Source organism: Anser anser, assembly GCF_964211835.1.
Source record: "Anser anser genome assembly, chromosome: 8".
NCBI lineage: Eukaryota > Metazoa > Chordata > Aves > Anseriformes > Anatidae > Anser > Anser anser.
In genome coordinates this window covers 15,100,123-15,120,760 of record NC_139728.1, presented here as the reverse complement: position 1 = coordinate 15,120,760, position 20,638 = coordinate 15,100,123, and the positions used below count along the sequence as shown (strand labels likewise).

The 20,638-nt window shown below is 40.7% G+C and overlaps 1 protein-coding gene across 8 annotated transcripts in view; it reads left to right on the top strand.

Moving 5' to 3' along the window:
* The window catches only part of HMCN1 (hemicentin 1), a 246,882-nt gene that overhangs the window by 110,754 nt on the left and 115,490 nt on the right, over positions 1–20,638 (top strand). For all 8 annotated transcript variants that reach the window (XR_014587614.1, XM_083847058.1, XM_083847056.1 and 5 more), the window contains 9 exons: positions 2,689–2,964; positions 10,578–10,719; positions 11,806–11,933; positions 12,626–12,739; positions 13,470–13,628; positions 14,332–14,526; positions 15,492–15,590; positions 17,092–17,219; positions 19,450–19,594. Coding sequence is in view for 7 of the 8 variants with exons in the window: in XM_083847058.1 (XP_083703184.1) it covers positions 2,689–2,964; positions 10,578–10,719; positions 11,806–11,933; positions 12,626–12,739; positions 13,470–13,628; positions 14,332–14,526; positions 15,492–15,590; positions 17,092–17,219; positions 19,450–19,594 (1,386 nt within the window). In the remaining variant the exon portion in view is untranslated. The remainder of the gene's footprint in view (positions 1–2,688; positions 2,965–10,577; positions 10,720–11,805; positions 11,934–12,625; positions 12,740–13,469; positions 13,629–14,331; positions 14,527–15,491; positions 15,591–17,091; positions 17,220–19,449; positions 19,595–20,638) is intronic.

The following is a 20,638-nucleotide window of genomic DNA, read 5'->3' as shown; positions in this document are numbered from 1 at the left end:
AGCTGCTGTGTGAAAGGTATTGGAACTGTGTCAACATTTTCCAGTTTCAAGAAAAGCAAACACTTGAGTTTGACTTTGTCTCACTAGTATTAAATCTTTAAAATGTCAACTGACTTGTTAGCTTGTACAGGCACATTAACTGAAGTGCTCTGAATACCAGAAATTCAGTTTAGAGTTTGACCAGGGGATTGCTGTGTGCTCACTGTTGTTCTAAGAGTCTAGAGGTGTGCCCCAAGGACTGACAGTCAAATAATGGTGGGGTTTTAGTCCTGTACTGGCCTTCATCTCTTTCTATTCTTAGCTTTCCAAGTTTAAGTATCGTGCTCTTAGGGATAGTCCCATGGAAAACATGAGAAGATTCATCTTTTCTTCCAAAATAACCCCCCCAGCCTGAAGTGCAAAACTGGAACTCCAGTCTCAGTAAGCAAGTCCGGCTTTTCTTGATACTGCTCTGTGTTGAAATGCACTGCTTTGGTAGTGAGAGCGAGAGGTGTTAGGGGCTGTGCTCCGTGGGAAGCAGAGCTGCACGCCCAGCGTGCGGCATGTATGAGGGAGTCACTGGTATGCAGAGAGCTGGCCTAAAGCTGGCCTAAAGCCTAAAGTGAACCTCATCTGAGACCCCACAGGAGACTTAAATGAGGAAGAGTTACGGCTGGCTCTGAGTTTAGGAGCAACATTCACCCTTAATAAATACAGATATGTTTTTTTTTTTTTTCTCTTAGGCTTGCTTTGCTTAGGATAATTGATTTCTGGTGTGTGCTGATAAAGATTTGGTCTTGCTCTTACAGCTGTCTTACTTCTGCTAAAGCGTCCTGGTCAGAATATTATTCACTGCAGATTTTTCGTAGCAAGAAACAGTCGGGGTAGTGGTGGGGAAACCAGCAAATGGAATATATAAATATATCATTTATGTAACATCTTATGCATACCATGTACGTGGAATGCATACGGAATGCACAGCGTTACATAATTTATGTTCTCCAGCATTTAAACGTTTTCTCCTTTGTCAGTGATATCTTAAGAAGTATCGAGACAACTGCTCCTATTTTTAGCATTTGTGGCTTCAAAGCTAAATTCCAGTGCTCAATTGTTGCAGCTGCATCCTTCTAGGAATGCAATTAAAAACGTACAGATGAGTAGAGCAGAAAGCAAACAATAACAACTAGCGGAAGCTGAAACATAAAATATGTACAGATAGGAAGAAGGAGCTTGAAATTATCTGAAACGTTGTGAGCGGCTGCTGCCCCCAGCAGCTCCATGCCCACAGCTCCTGCCCAGTGCTGTGCCTGGGGCCTGGGGCTCTGTTGCAGCCCCACAGCACTGCTGCTGCCTTCCCCTTCGCATCGACCGCAGGTGCACTCGGGGGACGCCGACATGTGCCCTGACCCTCGGTCTTGCTGCAGCCCCTGGCACTGAGCCCTGCATTCGCTCCACTGGTGCCAGCCCCTTCCAGGGGCAGGTTCTAGGGATGCACACCGTTCCCGTTCCAGTGCCTGGTGGCTCAGACCATCGCCCCCTCCAGCAGCTGGTGCTGGAGCCCAGGCTCCCCAGCAGGTGATGCCCAGGCAGCGGGCGCCCCTGCCCCTGCTGTGACTCCAGTGGCTGGCACCCAGCCCTCTCACGCTGGTTTCGGCGGCAGCTGGCAGCTGGCGCTTGCAGCGTGTGTGCATCAGGGTGAGGGAGAGCATGGAGCTGAGAAGAGATCTAGCAGGAGGATAGGACAGGCTGTGGTGAGCAGGCACAGGGCTCTGTCCAGCAAGTGCGCTGACTGGTAATACTTTGTGTGGCAGGACCCTTTTGTACCCCTTTCTGTCTACTCCCACCTTTCTTCTTCCCCTGAATCCTTTTCTGTAGTTCTGCTGCCGGGGTAAGAGCTCCAGGTATATCCAAGACCCCAGGTTTGCAGCCCTATCAGTTTCCAAAGCCAGATTGGTCCCTCTTTGAAGTGATGGCAGAAGATACTTGATTGCCCATCAGTTAGCATGACTGAGTTTCCTCGTCACTGTTTCTGATACTGTTTGTCTATCAAGTGTGTGCCTCTGCAGACTGTTTACTGCCTTGCCTTTCCTTCACTGTGCTCAGTAACACCCTTGATCAGGGAGACTTAAAGGAGCAGACAGTGTCTTCTTCCACATATCCTTAGAAATAAACCAATCAAGTAAAGAACATAATGATGATGCTTGCAGCAGCTGGTGACTTGGTTTCATCGTCTCTGTTAGAAGAGCTTTGTAGTAGCATTTTTTCCCTTTTTTTTCTTCATGTACAAGCCTGCAAAACTCTAGAGTGGAACTCAGATTGTACCATGCATGGTCATACCTCAGAGCACTCACAGACCTGGTTGTGGGGCTGTGATTTTGTGTTGGCCTTTCCCAGTGCAAGATTAGCTCAAAGAACAGCACAACATCTCATACAAGATGTGGTATTTCATCCTGTGTGATGCAGTATTTCTTTCACGTAAATCAGGTGTATTCTCGTCAGGTAGCTTTGTGTCAGGGAGCGAGGATGCTGGCCTGGGATCTCTGTTCCATGGGTTGAGCAATGTGAAATGAAACTAAAATATTAACCAATATTACAATTGTTTTGCACTGTAGCATGCTTCAAGTTATTTACCAAGAATCCACCAGTGAAGCAAAGGTCCCCAAATCTTTTTTCTCCTCATTTTTTTTTTATTCTGTTCTTTCTACGCAGAGCCTCCACCCATGATTCAGGTTCCTAACAATGTCACGGCTGTCCCTGGTGAAGCAGCCATCTTGACCTGCCTAACATTAAGCACCGTGCGTTACAATCTCACCTGGCAGAGGAATGGCAGAGATGTGAGGCTGAAGGAACCCCTGCGGATAACAGTGCTGAGCAACCTGTCTTTAGAAGTGAAGTCTGTAAAGTTCACAGATGCTGGCAAGTACAACTGCATCGCCTCTAACGAGGGTGGATCTACCACAGCATCTGTCTTCCTTACAGTACAAGGTAACAAGAAAACCGCTTGTTAAGCTTCCTCTGACATGGTTTTAACTTGCTTCATCTTTTTTGTGAACTGTCTCTCATAGGAACTTTTGCCGTTTATGCCTGTTGATGAAACAACTTAGAGACTGGTAGAAAGTAATGTAGTTTTCCCTTGTTTTAAAATATCGGTGCAAGTCACCAGACAGCACTTGTGCTCAGTTTGTGACACTGCCTCATGCTGCGGGCCTCTACAAACCATGGTTTGATACTGATACTTCTGAAACTGCCAGCTTAATTCTGCTGTATGTCTGTATAGAGCCTCAGGTATCTTTGTTTTTAGTGTCTCCTAAAATGTAGAGCACAAAGAGGTAGCTGCAGACAGACTTTGTTCTTGTTTGTGTATGTGCACGCACGTGTTCTTAGCAGCATCAGTCCCCAATATTTGTAGCCGAGCCTGACTTTGAGAAAAGTTAAGGACTGCATGTGTGATTTTTTTTTCCCTTTCAGTGAAACTACAGTTACACAAGTGCACTTAAATTGGTAAGAGTTTCTGTGTTCTTCTGGATTATTTTATATCTCATTAGAATAATAATTCTAAGTGTTCCTGTGTATTATTGTATCCGTCATCGTGTGTCATTTAATCCAAGCTAAGAACTAATCAAGGTTTTATGAAGGGCTAGATAAAATAAGGACTTTCAGACTATGTCAGGACTGAAGAAGAGGCCATGGGTTGAGACCAAGCAAGCTCTAGGTCCATGTTGTTGCTTCAAATCAAGAACAAACTTGAGAAAAGAAAAAAAAAAGTAAAAATGCAGTAATTTGAATTGGGGCTAATTCAGTTGAAATCTGAAAGTACTTCAGATTTGGTTTTGACTGCCTTGGTCATGTGGAGGTTTGAACCTTGGTTTCCCAGCATGCAGTCTGTGGCTAAGAAGAGTCAGAACTGCAAAATGTTACAGAAAACTATTCTGTCTTTTATTTTTAGGTTTTGGCTGTCTTGATAAGCTACTTGTTGGTGACTCTGACAGGATTTCTGCTTGCTAATGATGTTCTGAGCAGAGAGGGTACCTTACTAACTTTGTTGCTGTAATCTTACTTTATTAGCTAATGGAAAATGTAAAATTATGGGGCGGGGGGGGGGGGGGGGTGTGGGGAGAGAATTGCCTGCATCCAGGTGCTCTGAAAGAAAGAGGTCAAAAATGGAATTGTAACTCTTACTGACGGGATGCAGCTCTTCGTGATCTGCCAAGGCAGAATAAATAGGTGTGTAATCAGTTATGTAGGACCTGTTACAAAATGTAGTGGTGAGGTGTTTCTTCACTGCTCTGTCTGAATTACCATTTGGATATCTATGTTTGAGTTATAACTGTTAAATTTATAGTAAGTTAAAGGGGGAGAGGGGGAAAGCCATGAAAAAAACTCAGCCCATACACGTTTGGAAAACTGTTTTGAATTCCACAGGATTTTTCCATCAAGACAATCATTCAAGCATGTCAAAGGCAAGAAAAGTGCCCCCTCCCTCATTCCTCTCTTCCTGGGATTTAGATTCTGTCCCTAAGGTCTGTAGACCAGCTGGGAGATTTAACACGATGAGCAAATTACATCTGGCAGGTTTTTACAGTAGAGATAGAGAAGTTTAGTGCTGCCACAGCAGAATATTTAGTTTCAAATCATTTATATGTGTAGAATGATTATATCAAATAGTTGAGAATTACGTTTTGGCTGGTACTGGTATTGCTAACAGGTTTAAAACGTGCCTGAGATAACCTTCTTGGACAGTTTATACAGGGTTAGTTGGCAGTCTGAGAAGCATTTTCTTCTATTTCTGATGAAAGATGCTTGGAATAGAATAAAGGTAGTAGCAAATGTAGCAAACACTGAGCTGCAGCTGAACTCAGAATCCTGCAGCAGTGCCTGTCTTGTGGTGTTTGGAAAATGTAATCTCCAGCCAACCTTTTGAATGGCTGTATGCAGGAACTGAGTGGTGTCAGGATGGTTGTATGTGTATTGTTTTACTTTGCTTGAACCAAATGATTTTAACCAAATTTCTGGAGGTACACTGATGTATGATTAACTGTGTTGTGCACAGCCCATACTGTTTGTTAGGGTTCAGAAGAATATTGAAAAGAATGGTTTATATTTGACAGCAAAAGAGTCAAGGATGGCTTATTGTAAGAAGAAAAAGCTTAAAGGGGTTGTAATGTTTTCCTTCTGAAAGAAGGCAATTTGTGGTCTTATTAATAGATAGAGATGGGTTCATGCTTTATGTAGCTGCACGTAATTCCGAATGTCATATTAAATTCATATCAGAACCCTTTATTATTGTTGGCACAGATCCAGTACAGACCTCTGAATTTTGGGTCATAAGAGAACAAACAATGCTTTCATCCCCATTTTCTTTCTGCAGTAGGAGTTAAGGCAGAGAACAAATGTTTGTAGCTCTAAAAATAATCCAGTGTCTGCTTTACAAGTGGGTTGTAGTAAACCCTTGTTCTGAATAGAATTGTTTTGAAATTTTTTTGGTTTGATAGCTCTTCTGAAAGGGAATGTTCATCTGATTTTTAATTTTTTATGTTCTTTTTAGACCAGCAGCTGTACAAATACAGCCTGATACTTGAATGGGAGTTGACTTTTTTCCCCGGTTGCATGTTCTGTGTTAGCTGCTATACTGAGCCATGACTTGTTCGTCACCAGCACCGAGCCCAGCTGGCCGAACGTCCCGTTTAAAAACTGTGCCTGCCTGTGGCATGGCGCTGTGCTGCTCGCAGCAGGCTGAAAGGTCTCGGAACTTGTGGCCTTTGAGATACTGAGGAGTACAGTCTCCTGGGCCTCCTAGGGTTGTGTTGGTGTTGAGTCAGTGCTCTGACTTCTAAAGTGCACCCTCAGTTTTGGACGTTATTACAAGGTGGATCCATAGTGTGAATGGCTCCACTCCTCTCAACAGGTTGGACTTGTAACCTGTTCCCACCGTAGCACTTCCTGCTCTAAAAGGAAAGGAAGTAAAATGCAGTTAAACTTTCAGCACTTCTTTGATGCAAAAGACAATGTTGTCTGAAAGAAAAAGAGCTGAATCAGTAGGTGTCCCTCTGCTAGGTGCTGATTGCCACTCACAGCAGGCTCAGAGGTGGTCAGTGAGCTGCCCTTCAGAAGCGAGCTTCCTGTGCAGGAGAAGCAAGTTAGCGGCAGGGTCAGGAACTGCCCGAGCAGCCCCTCTCGAGTTCTCTGTAGCTCAGGAAAATCAGTGAGAGTCCCAAAGTTTGCTCATCTGCTCCCCGTACTGTGGTTCCTAAGAGGTTCTTGTCTGCATTCAGAGAAAGGGAGCTGATGGGGCAAAAAGGTTTGCGTTATAAGACCAGTCGGTGACAGCTTGTTTTTATGACTTGGCCTGACTTTATTATTCTAGGCGTTTCTTTTGTTAAAATTCCTTTGTGATATCCTCTACAGATCAGTGCAGAAGTGGGACAAACAAAGCTTTCTCATCCAGCTGAAAATATCTTTTGGTTTTCCAAGTCTCTTCTGTATCATTTATCACAAATTCAGCTAAATAAGTGATGATTAATCTCTTGTAATTTTTGTAATATTCAGATTATGCATAGTAGGGAGAGTACTTACTGCAATGAATTTGAGTTCAGACTTGATGAAGGATGAAAAATTAGGGCATTAAGTAAAACAGGATGTGTTAAGTGTCATGCATCTTAATGAGCAAGCGCATGACATCAAATGAGAGACATTATTTTCTAGTTGCTTTCTCATGGAAAGTCTAGCTCTTTAGAAGAATTTTTAAGAGGAGATTTGAAGGAGCAGAACCAAATTTAGAAGTCAGCTTTTCTAGATGTATGCTGACCCACCCAAACCTGTGGCTCATTGCATTCCCTCCAAATCCCATGGGAACTAGCTTCTTGCAGGGTATTTGGCCTCTGTTACTGCCGTAGTTGTAAAAAGCACAAGCAAATGATTAGTTTAGCTGTTAAGTATTGTACCCGCAGCTGTAAGAAAAGTGTTGGATTGGCACCCCTTCCAGGAGGGCTGCGTGCAGTCCTTGGTACAGATTGCTCACAGGAGCATGAACAAATTCAGTCCATCATTTGATGGAAATCAAACCCATGTATAAATAAATAAATAAATAAAAATTCTGCAGCAAGTGTATGCAAACTTCTGAAGTGATTGCGTTATTACATGGTTGGTTTTGATCAAAATATGTTTAAATAGTTAATCAGCCTTGTTAGGACATTACTTGTCAGGTTAACAGTTGGAATCCTTCAGCTTTTCAAAGATGCTCTTAGCAAAAATGGCAAGAAATAAGCTTGAGGGTGCTGCACAAAAAATATTGATACAAATAATGGTTCAGTCAAATATCCTCTACAGCATGGCTTGGGGAAAAAGCTTCTGTTGGAATAAAGATGCAGAAAGTAATGACAAATATTGTCAGCGAGACTGTTTGTTTTTTGCTAATAAATGGTGATAAATATTTTTTTAATGTTGAATAAAAGAAAAATTTGGCATTTACTGTCCTCTTATTCATGTTAAGTTAAATTTCTTCTAGTGATTTAAATGGACCAAGGAAAGGTGCAAGTGTGAGTGTTTCAGGGCCTGGAGTCTCCACACCAATCTTCACTATCTTCAGAAGAATCACATGTGATCTTTGTTTAAAAGGCTATATGTATATATATTATTTTTTTTTTTTCCTACAGACTTGAATGGGATGAGTATGGTAAGGAGCTTGTGCTTCTCCTGCCCATGCACAAATCTCGCCCCTTCTGGTACAAACAACAAAGCAAAAGAAATCAAGTTGTCCTGCCATACAAGAAAGCCAATTCTGTGCCCCCGGCTGGCTTTTGAGCAAGAAAACGAGATGGTTAATTAGTGCTGACTGTGGCCTTGGGGGGCCTGGGTGGTAACTTGAGTATTACAGCTGTGTCTGTTGACTTCTTTTAATTAATTTAATAGCTTGCGTGTTAAATATTACTTGCGCCTTCTTTTGCTCACCTGGTGCTATTGCAGTGTGACAATAACTGTGTGGGTGACAGTGTCACAGCACAGTGTGTAACTGCTATCTGAAACAAAGAGCTTCCTAATATCAACAGGAGCGCAGGCCTTCCCTAAGACCAAAGCATGCAGAATATCTCCCAGTGTTTCTTGGCAGGATTTAAAACAAAACAAAAATAGCTGAGAAAGCTGTGCACGTCCTCAATCACTTGAGGACAGTCCTGTAGCCTGCATCCATTTCTTGCCTCTCCCTACCCCCTCGTGTCTGGATTTGATCCCGGTATTACTGACGCTGCGGCTTTGCCTTCCTCTGGTGCCTTTCATTCAGGGTTCTGGAGGATTCAGACCCTCACGAGATGCTAGAGGGGCTTTTCAGGACCCTGCGGAATCCCCTCTAGAAGTGAAAATGAAACTGGGGGGAGGTTAACACCATGAATTTAAGAAAGAAAAGGGTGAGGCAGTATGTAGATGCATCTGTGTTTAGTTTTGCAAATCTGTGTGCAAATTAGATGCTGTTTATTACTTATTTTTTTCCTTGCCTTTGGCAGTGTGGCCGTGTGGTTTTGCATGCATTCTTACAAGGATTGCAGGATCCTTGACACGCTGACACGTTCCCTCAGTGACTGAAAGCGGAGGCCACGGATCCTGGCACTGGCTCTGCTCCCCCACGGCACCCGCTGCCAGACCGCGGCCACGAGCCTTCGTCAGCACAGCTCCTGCCTTCTCTCGACAGAGGGGCTTTATGTGTGGGACGGGGGCCTGCAGATAGGTTTTCATGAAATACTAACAGACGTGAATTAATCATGAAATCCAAAGCACAAAGCGTGTTGCAATTGTTTTAAATGAAAGTATACTACAGAGGTTAAATAACAGCATGTTCGGGGCTTGTATGCTGATGCTACCACTAATATATTTTAAAACTATAGATGTATGTTTGATAAATTTTAAAACTATTTTTGTGTTCCTTGGCAAACTTGCTTTCAGACACAGTGAGGTGCCCTGTGGGGACAAATCAGCCTATAGCAACTGGGATCGAGGTCTTCTGCTGTTCTTGTCTGTGCCCTGAATTTGATGTTTAATTTCTCATTGTCTCCATTGCTCCATCAGCACCGGAGGCACTAATCCCCTCTCCCTTAGTGTGCTGAGGCTGCTGGGGGCTCCAAGTTCTGCGTGGTGATGCGCAGACCTCGCAGAAGCAGCACGGGTGGGCAGCAGCAAGGCAGGCTGCGCCATGGGGCGGGAGCCCTGTGGTTGTGTCAGCAGCTTTTTAAGCACCTGTCATTGCACCACAGAGCTTAGACAACAGTCTTCCCCCTGCAGTGATTGTCCGAAGGGCATGCTGTTAATTGTTTCAGGGAAAGGAGCTGCTTTGTTTCTGTTTGCATGGTGACAGACTGAACAAGGAAAGATCATGCTATTAACCTGAAAGTTGCCTAGCATGACACCTTTATGTTGTCCTTGATGGATTATGCCACACATAAACACTTTGTGGGTGTCCTGGCTGTTGCACGTGTTTTTCTTAGCAGCAACAAAAACGTCAGATGTGTCATCTGAGTCTGTAGGAGGCTGTAATTCCCACAGACACTAATGAAAAAGAGCTATGGAGAGCAGCCCTAGATTCAAGGTACCTCTGTGTACGTGTATTCAGTGTCTTTTACTCTCCAAAAAGAGTTAAGCTTAGGATTTTCTGTCTAAACTTGCTAGTAAGAATCATCTGCAGAGGAACACACAGTAAAACTCCAGCAGTGCCTGATGAAGGAACAGGAAAGCTCCCCAAAGGTCTAGCAGCCAGTGTCATGCCTGAGTAAGGTGAAGGAGCAGCAGTTCCTACTACAGGGTGCTACTTTTTCTTACACTGAGTGGTGTAGATCTTTTCCTTGCTGCTAGCAGGCAAAATCCACAGAAGAAAATGTCAGTTATCACAGTGAATTGTTTTGGTGGTCTTTATTGAGACAATCTGTCTAAGGATATAAGTGGATGAATTTGATGAAGCTCACCAGTCTCTCTTCTTGAGAAAATACAGCTGAAATCCATTCTTATTTGAGCCTGGCTTCATGATCTTGGTGGGTTGTGTTGGTGAACTTTGCTCATTTCTGGTGGGTTTTTGACAGAATTCATGCCCACATATAAGAGCTCCAGATTCTGTATCTCAGAATGAAGCAAAGTGTGTAGACATGTGAACCCATGTAGCTTGCATCCTGAATTAGTAACTTCTTTGTAAAAGCATGTGTATTTTATGTGGAGGAAGTGGTACACTGTGGTACAGAAAAAGAAGAAGGGAGTGGTCTGAAAAAGGGTTGCTAATTCAAGAAGAAACTCTTTGAATAATGTTATAGGTAGAAGAGACTTTAAAAAACATGTTATCACCAGACTGGTTATATTTTAGTACAGTAATTGACCTTATGAGTCAGTTCATGTGTGTCTGATGGTCATTATTTGTGCTAAGTGGAGGCAGTTGTAGGGAAACAATCATGTGACCTTTATCAGGACTCATTCAGGACTCATTTTCTCACTATAGAACTGTTTGGAAACAGAAATAAAATGATTGTCATAATGTGTAAGCGCTATATTATATATATTCATAATGTATACATGTATATATAATTATAATGTGTAATCAATCTTCTTAATTGCTGCTTTTCTTCTAATAGAACCACCTAGGGTTGTCATTTCGCCTAAGAATCAGACTTTTACAGAAGGCTCTGAAGTGTCCATCAGATGTTCTGCAACAGGTTATCCAAAGCCAACAGTAGTATGGACACACAATGAAATGTTTATTATTGGTTCATACAGGTAGGAATTAAATTCTCTCTCTCTCTCTCTCTCTCTCTCTCTCCCCCCCCCCTCCCCCTTTTTTATGTATGAGAAAGAAGTTGTGAAGATTGCTGAAATACTCTGACTTTCTTCCACAGGATCCTGCAAGTTTAGGAAATAGTACCTCAACTTTCATCTTTATAACTCTTTAATTTCAATTACCTCATCTCTAAACTAGAAATACTGTGATTAGCACCTCCATGTTCTTCTCGTAGTGAGGGGCCCAAAACTGAACGCACAATTCAAGGTACGGCCTCACCAGAGCCGAGTACAGAGGGACAATCACTTTCCTGGTCCTGCTGGCTGCACTATTCCTGATCCAAGCCAGGATGCCGTTGGCCTTCTTGGCCACCTGAGCACACCACCCGCTCATATTCAGCCAGCTATCAACCAATATTCCCAGGTCCCTTTCTGACGGGCAGCTTTCCAGCCACTCCTCCCCCAGCCTGTAGTGCTGCTTGGGGTTGTTGTGCCCCAGGTGCAGGACCCGGCACTTGGCCTTGTTGAACCTCATAGAGTTGGCCTCGGCCCATGGGTCCAGCCTGTCCAGACCCCTCTGCAGAGCCCTCCTGCCCTCGAGCAGATCAACACTCACTCCTAACTTGGTGTTGTCTGCAAACTTACTGAGGGTGCACTCGATCCCGTCATCCAGATCATCGATAAAGATATTGAAGAGAACTGGCCCCACTACTCAGCCCTGGGGGATTCCACTAGTGACCGGCCTCCAGCTGGACTTAACTCCATTAACCATGACTCTTTGGGCCCGGACACACAGCCAGATTTTAGCCCAATCAAGCGTATACCCGTCCAAGCCTTGAGCAGCCAGTTTCTCCAGGAGAATGCTGTGGGAATGTTTTTTACAAGATTTAACTCAATTGTCTTCATAACATGCATTGATTTCCTCTAATAGAAATAATAATACCAAGTTGTTTATGTTGTTTATCATGAGAAAAAGCAATACCTGTTTGTAAACCATCTGGTCATGCTGCTGTTCTTGCTTGGAGTGTAGATGTAACACTTTTTTCTTTAACTAGCCATTTTGGTTGGTCCCCTATGTATTTCCAGGTACAGGCTGACCCCAGAAGGCACCTTGATCATAAGAAAGGCAATTCCAAAAGATGAGGGAGTTTATGGTTGCTTGGCAAGTAACTCAGCTGGGACAGCGAAACAGACATCCACCCTTACATACATTGGTAAGTAAAAGAAGTGATGTAGTGAAACTAAAAAAGCAAACTAATACAACATCAGGGTGGTGCAGTTAAAATTTGTGGTACTATGCAGCTCATATTTGTAGAAATTTACCAAAGCTCTGGAGAGGTTCGTCCCTTTTGTTTTCTGTTAAAATCTGAACAGTATTGTTAGTATGCATTAGTAGCTTTCTGTTTCTTATGCTGTTTAAAAAAAAAAAAAAAGATTGAATACTAATGTAGGGTAGGCATGCAAAACTCAGTAGGTTTTTGGAGAAGGAATCATGTTTCTATAAATTCCTGTAGTGTGCTTAGCCATGTGGAGTCCTAGTCCAAATCATATCCTCTAAATACTATCCTATATTTTAATAGAGTACTAAAATTCTTAGTGACCAAACTTTGGCTGAAGAGGGGGAGAGAAAGGCTTTGAAGCTTTTTACTTTCTAAATGGTCAAACTCTTCCAATTCTTTCCTTCTATTCCTGCATATTCTATATAAGGTCCAGGTGTTCTGACATTCCAAACTTTACTTTTTTTTCTGTTACCTAGTATTTATCTGTCAACTCACATGATTTTAAAGCCTGTTTGATTTTTAGTGCAAATATTTTTTGTATACCAAGAGAAAGTTAAGTCTTTCCTCTTAAAAATGGTGAATGCTTTAGATGAGGAACTCATTTTCTCTCTGTTGTTTCTTTATAGAGGGCCCAACATTGACTGTAGTTCAGAGTGAAATTCTGGTTGCTCTTGGAGACACAACTATTATGGAATGTAAAACAACTGGAATCCCACATCCCCAAGTTAAATGGTTTAAAGGTGCACTTCTTTGATTTATTTACTTTAACAGCAATATTTAGAACAATGATCTTGAAGGGACTTCATTTTTCTCAAAAGCTTATGTAGTATTCAACCAGTGACTGACCTGTGAAATTCTCTAAATCTAGAAGATATGACACAACCTCTCGCTCCTGTTTAAATACAGTGAATGAACTTACCCTAGAATAATTAAAAAGAAAAAGCTGTGCCTCTTTTGTGCTTAACTAAGCTTCATGCCTTATGCTTCATGCTTAGCTATATGCTACAAAAGTCACAAAACGTCTTTCAATGCGTGGGCCAATTCTTAATGTTACGCAGCAGTATTATGGCTCCTGCTGAGCTTGAGATGTAGCAGAGCTGTTCTCTAGGTTTTACAGAGTTCCCAACTTGGCATGGAGCTGGCAGACAAGTGGCTGCCATAAATAGTCTCTAATTAAGTGGCTGCCACAAATAGTCTCTAATACAGCCTGGCATACTGTCCTAATGCTGATCTCTGTCCAAAGCTACTTCAGTTTATATTTCCCTTGTAAAGTAAATATAAATAAAATGGGATTGTGTCTAATGCAGGAATAAATTTTCCCACTGAGTTGAATGAAAATCAGAGTATTTATCTACTGAATGAATACAGTCAAGTTGTGAACTAATCTCAAACTTGGACACAGTTCTGTAGGAGTAATTATGGTAAATACCCTGTTATATTTCATTTTATTTTTTTTCTGTCTGAACTTAGGTGACTTAGAGTTGAGGCCATCAGCATTTCTCATTATTGATTCTCATCGGGGTCTTTTGAAGATCCAGGAAACACAAGATCTGGATGCAGGTGATTATACCTGTGTGGCTACCAATGATGCAGGGACAGCTTCTGGAAAGATAACTCTGGATGTTGGCTGTAAGTAGCTTGCTATAGTGCCTTATTTACGTGAGCTTTTCTCACAAATACGTGTGTACAAGTCTTTGAATAATTGTGTGTACTGGGAACTCCTATTTGGTGGTGTTCACTGAGCTAAGTTGCCCTGTCCTATTTGGATTCCCAACTTCCCCTCACTCATCTTTTGCAAAGAATAAAAGTTTTGAGGAGGAAGACAGAGCCAGAGAAGGAGGAAACTGTTCAAACCTCAACCTAACATAGTTCTCGTGTAGAGAATACATTATACTAACTTGAGTTACTATGTAAGTTTATTGTAACTTAGTTCTTTCTGTCCTCTTTTCCAAAATCTTTCTAACTGCCTGCGGCCTGACATGTCATGCCCCATTAAATGGATGTTCCTGTCAGTCACGTATACTTTCTGAACCAAGGGGCAAAGCTGTTTGAAGGAGAGGAGGAACTTGGTGTTAACTCTTGAGCATTCACGTTCATATGAAAGGGGTGGCTGTATTTTCATTATTTTGGGATGTTTAGCCCGTTTCTGACCTCCTCAATATTGCTAAGCAGCATGCAAGGCTGCTTTTGTGTGCTGTTGCTAAAGTTGGGAATCTGTTCCTAGGATCTGTTGTACATAAATGGTAGATAAATGTGGGTCTGCACAAGCAGAACTTTACTGTCATGTTACAACCTTGATTCACTTTCCGTATTCCTCTTTCTTCTTTCCCAGCTCCCCCAGTTTTTACGCAAGAACCCAGTGATGAATCTGCTAATATTGGCTCAAATATCACACTGCCATGCTATGTTCAGGGTTACCCAGAGCCAAAGGTTAAATGGAGGCGGCTGAATGGTGCTTCCCTTTTCTCAAGACCATTTGCTGTTAGTTCCATCAGTCAATTAAGAACAGGAGCTCTATCAATTAATAGTAAGTAGACTAAACCTTATGAAGAAAAGGTGCCAAAAGGAAATACGATGTATACAATGCATTTAAGTTGTTATGCTACTATATAAATGTGTTATCCCTGTAAAAATACCGTATATTGTCAGAGATTGTGTTTCTGATACTGATTCCATTGCTGTTGAGATGTATCATTTTCCCATGAGTCTGTGAATTCTGTTGTGAGTGGTCATTGGCTTCACTCTTCTTCACAGAAACAATTGCACTTTTATTTAAATAAATGTGGGTCATTGTCTGTGTTGATACTGAGGAGCCACAGATGATGATATTATTATTATTATTATTATTATTATTATTATTATTATTAGTTTGTTTTAAGAATTGTTTTTAAACTTACTGTTTTAGACAAGTCCTAATTTGTGTAATAATTAAGTATTCTGCAAGTGTCTTTGCAATTTCAGTCATCTGGAGCATTTCAGTCAGCCATAGACTAAATGATGTTATTCTGTTTTCTTAATCATCTCTTTTATTCCTCTCTAGACATAATCAGGATGGGTGAACTAATTCCTGTATTCTATCTGTACAGTATAGTAATTCATGTGTTATGTGGGTATCTAGTCAAATACAGACACACCATGCTGTATGTAGTAAGCAGTATACCACAGAAAATGCACTGTGCGATAGTGTATGTATGTGTGGATATGTAAATCACTACTATATATTATTTATACGCAGTAGTGTATACTGTATTAAAGTATATGCAATATATAAGTGATAAAAAGTATCTTATTTGTGCCATGCTTTTTCACTGAAGCACTCATATAGTCATTGTTTCCCTACTTGGTGACAGAAGGAAAGGAATGATCTAGCAAAAAGAATATTTAAAAGTGAAAGGTAAAAGGATAAGGTATTCATGTATTGCAAACTTCTCAGTATCATTTCAACTGCTGGAATCTCATCTTTCGTTTTTGTTTGTTTGTTTTCCCCTCTAGATTTGTGGGTCAGTGATGAAGGGACTTATATCTGTGAGGCTGAAAACCAGTTCGGAAGGATTCAGTCACAGCCAGCCACGATCACAGTAACTGGACTGGGTAAGACAGCTTGGTGTCAGTGACATCCGTGAAAGGAAAGAGTGGCAGCATTTCCGTACTGTGAATATACTGGAGTAGGTGGCAGTCAGTGGTGTTTTTACGATACGTAGGATGTCTATGGGTTATGTACATACACAGGCATATATCTATATATTTGCATCTGTAGCTGCATTTACATGTGTAGTCGGCCACACCAACTGAATCAGAAAACATTTGCGTGGAAGATTGTAATTAAATTCAGTGAATTTTGCACATTAGAACATTGTCTTTTTACTGGCTACAATAATTTGAATGAATTCCAACTACGTATTATAGCATAGACCTTAACAATTATTTATCTTGTGTCCTGTTTCTTACTGCTAAGTAAATAGATTAAGGAATGAAAAATCACCATAATGCTGAATGCTAATGATTGGTTTTCTGACATTTAATTCGTATTAAAAAAAAAAAAAAAGGAAAAAAAAAAGGCAGCAATGAACTTTCTTAGGGCAATGCATTGATATAACTGGAAAGGAATCTTAGTGATCCAAGAAGACAATAAATGTCCAACTTTGACAAGAGTTGCGCTATTAAGGAGTTGTTTATTATCTCTGTTGGGCAATTGGCAATAAAAGCAAAAATAATGCAATGGAATGTACACATTTGTGGGTGGGTTAGAATGGATCTGTCTGCCATCAAAGAAAACATTCGTTAACTTAAAACATGTGGTAGAAATCTGTGATGCTAATAATCTTTGATAGATGAGATGTTTTTACCTATTTAAAATTGTTAATTAATTCCCATTATTTAAAAGTAATTTATGAAGCACATGCACAGGATTTTGTTCTGTTGCATCACACAGAATTTTCTGCTGTGCTATTGACCTCAATTCTAAGCCTTTAAAATTTTACGCCCAGAGGAAATTACTGCGTATTTATTGTGCTCACCAAAGCTGCTACTTTTGTTCTTCAGTGTTTTGCCCAGGTAAGGAAAAATGGTATATCAACTTGGTATCCACAGGAACATGATTTTCCAGGAAAATGCTGGACTGGATCCAATTTCAACTGGACAATGTCTTCTCTTTGCTGCCATTCCTTAATCTTAGGATCACTGTATGTGTATTCCTTCAGCTTCCTTTTCTCTCCTATGCTATTCCATCCCTTCCTTTGCATGTTTTTTTTTTTCCCTGCCTTCATCATTGACATTTCAGATACCAGAACCTTATCTGGTATGTTTTGTCCTAAGATTAAGTATGTCGGTACTTACCATGCTGTTTGTTGACTGCTACATTTTTTTTCTTTCTAACTTCTTTTCCCCTCTCTGTGTAAATCATATGGTTTTCATTGCAGAAAATTTTCCTGCTCTGTATTTGCATAGTGTCTTGCACAAGGAGACCTTTTTCTGATGCTGCTGCATCACTAGTGCATCACTAGGAGCATTACTGACAGGACATGAATATATATTTAAAAAATAAAATAATCCTATTATTTCTTCTAATTCTTTTTTTTTTTTTTTTCCCAAGTTACACCTCTGATTGGAATAAGTCCAGACACAGCCAATGTAATCGAGGGGCAGCAGCTCACTTTGCCATGTGTACTGCTTGCTGGAAACCCCATTCCAGACCGGAGGTGGATTAGGAACAGTATGGTGGTAAGACTGTTTTGTTTCTTGTAAGATTTGTTGGCATAGAAAATCAACAATTGATGTTTTAAGCCATGGTGACAACTGGGTTTAATTTCCAAAAATTGATGTTCAAATATAGTGACAGGTGTTATGCTTACAATAAAGATGCTTCGTGAGATTTGTCTGGCTCACTGGAAACAAGGACGTGGTGTCAATGAGGTGAGTTACAGCTGACCACCACCGTGCAGCAGAAGCTGCTGCTTCCCCAGGAGACGCCAGGTGGCTGTATCTGTAAGGCAGTAGCTGCTTCTGAGTTTCCGCAGGTGCTGTCATTTGGGGTGCAGCCATTCCCCTTGAGAAATGACAGTTTATTAGTGTTTGAAATACAAAAGTGGAAGTGTGGCATGCTGACCATTATGCCTCACTGTGATCTCTGCCTACTGTAGGAAATTTATAACTCTGAAGCATGGATAAGGGAATGGAAGATGGTCGTGGGGGATAGGAGTGTCTATACGTGAACTTGGAACCAAAGTATTTGTGAATTGTCCTTTTATCTTCTATTTTACGTACTGTTAAAGCTGTTTCATGCATTCTTGTTAGCTCCTGCCTGGTAGCCTTTGACTCTAAAGATAGGAATGCTAGTGGAAAATACCCACCAGAATAACAAAAGCGTTGGAATTTAAACCCTGCTGACTGAAAAGTATTTCTTTTTCCCTAATTTCTTAAAATAAAGATACTAGAAAATCTCTGTAGATTTAGTTTTTTGACATGAGGTAAACATCCCTGTACCGTGCACTCCTTTCTTAGTGATGCAGTGCTCAGAGCATGAAACCTTGTATATTTTCTCTCTCCTTTGAGAGCACACCGTTGCCGGTTTATAACTTCTGCAGACAGAAAGGTTACACAGACTCTGCGCCTGGGCTGGTTGTCTGAGTGAAGTTTCGTTTCTTTAGTAGCAGCTGAATTGCTGAATTTGAGATCCCCAATTTTTAATCTTGCTTGCTAATTGCTCCCTAACGCCCTTTCTTCATGGCTGTAATTAAAAAATTGGTAGCAAAAATGTCTGTATGTGGGTTTTCGTATTTTCCATTAGATATGCTTTCTGTGATTTTTTTTTCCTCAAACAGCCTGCTGTGCAATCCTGCCTTCATAATTGTGGCTGCAGGGAGACCTTGCTCAATTTTTTTTTATTGCCACCAAGCAGAACCCTGGCACTACTTGACCCTCTACTTGCTAGAGTTTTCTGCTGAATTTTTGTATCATTGTGAATCACCAGCCTTTTTTTTAGACTGTGAAGGTGCAAATAACACAGGCTGTAACTTCTGTGAGAAATACTGGCAGGATCCTCCTTGTTGAGTTGCTAATTCTTCTGTACAGTAGTACGAGTTTCCTGTAATTGTAAGCACGCGACAAAAGCTCCACTCCAAGGAAAGTGTTGGAGCAAGTTGCATTCAGAAAAGAATGTCGTTTTCTCTGACCAGAGCAGGACTGGAACAATTTCTCATTCTGACAGCCTCTGTGTAAGGCAAGTCTGTGTTGCTGAGCTTATTCTAGGCAGAGCTCTTCCAGTTGATTGGTAAAGATCTCTGTGAATTTTTAATGTTGCTAGAGGGCAGGTAGTTTTTAATAATAGCTGTCTTTTGGTGAAAGGTACAAGTTTTCATTATCTTTTGCAATAGATACTTTTTAAATGTTGCTGCTGCCAATTAAATTCTATACAACATGCTCAGAGTGTGAAGGTATGCTTAGAGATGATCCCTTTTACATGATGGTTATGCCAAGAGTTTTTAGAAGGTTCTGATAACTGTAAAAAAAACAAAAACGAACAAGTCATCTATTTGTAGAAGAAGAAGAAGATGTGAAGAAGTCATTGCACTCATCAGAGGTGATCTATAATGACACTGGGTTACTGGTATAACTACAAAGTGCAGTAAAATAGTTCAACTAAGTTTGTTCTTGCTTTAATGCATGACTATAAGCACCAGTGGCAGTTGCATATGTGCTGTGACAGAGCAGAGTTGCTGCTCTATATGTTAATCTCACTCCAGCATTATATACAAGGTGCTACTAAAATTCTAATTTAAAATTAACTTTTTATGAAAGATGCAAAGTAGGAAAAGCTCTAGTAAAATTCTCCAAGATCACATAATTTTTTTAAAAATGTGAAAGAGTAAAAGTACAGCTGCGCTGCATCCCAAGGTAAATATTATCAAGCAAGTATTTTCTTTAGTAAAACGTTACATCATTATTTTGGCAGCTGGTTCCCAATCCCTACATTAATGTTCGCAGTGATGGAAGCCTGCACCTTGAAAGAGTTCGGCTGCAGGATGGAGGCGATTATACCTGCATGGCCAGTAATGTTGCTGGGACAAACAACAAAACTACTACTGTTAATGTGTATGGTAAGGAACACTGTCTTGTTTTGTGCTCGCTGGAAGATAAAAGTGTGTATCTTACTAACAGGAGCTCTCACTAGCGCTTTCTCATTGTAGCTATACTAATTCCTCAATTTTCCTCTTTATAGTAATGTTGCTTTGTAAAGTAGCATGGTCCACTGCACAGGAGAGAATGGAGCAATTGAGACTTGTTTTAAAATTAAACAAAAATAACACCATTTTATGATTGTAAAAAATCTTCATTTTGAAACATCTAGAAAGGTCAAGCTGTGCAAACTCGATCTTTAGCTTTATTAACAAAACAGATGCGAGTTTATTGAAAACCATGAAAAGCAATGTCTGAGGGGTTTCATAACTGATAAAAGGATGCACAACTCTTGGGAGAATTGCAATTAAAATAAATTAGAACTTTTGCAAAACCTTTTTTTTTTTTTTTTCTTTTCCTGGCCCTATCAGAAATTACATTGCCAGCAAGACAAGTGTTAGGATCGTGGTAACCCATCTGTATTTCTGCTATAAATTCTTGCATTAACTCTGTGTGGGATCCCATCTACTTCATGGATTACAGCCTGAAAGTTTCTCATGTGTTAAATTAATCATGGAAGATTTATTCTAAGCTTCACTGAAGATGCTGGAACACTGTTCTGTGTTAACAATAGCTGTTGCTTGTTAATTCAGACAAGTATGCAGTCTGATAAGGTCTTCTGTGTGCACAGTAGGTTTTGGAATTTTTCAGAACCTGAGGACAGAAGGGAATATATTTGTATGGTTTTTGAAAGATCTAGTTGTTGGTATTACAACCTTAAGTCTGACCATATCTTAAATCTGTTCTTCTTTCTGTTGTTAATTGAGCACCAGCTCAGTTAGGGAGGGGTACTGAGGTTCTTGTTACCTCTTATTAGTGATTTAATAAAGTAATCTGGTGGTTTTATTCAAGTTCCTCTCTCAGTCTGCCCAGTCCTTGCAGAAACCATCAGTGCAGTTATTACAACTTTGTAGCATTTATAACAAAGATTAAATGAACTTGTAAAGGGATTGTTTCTTCACTTT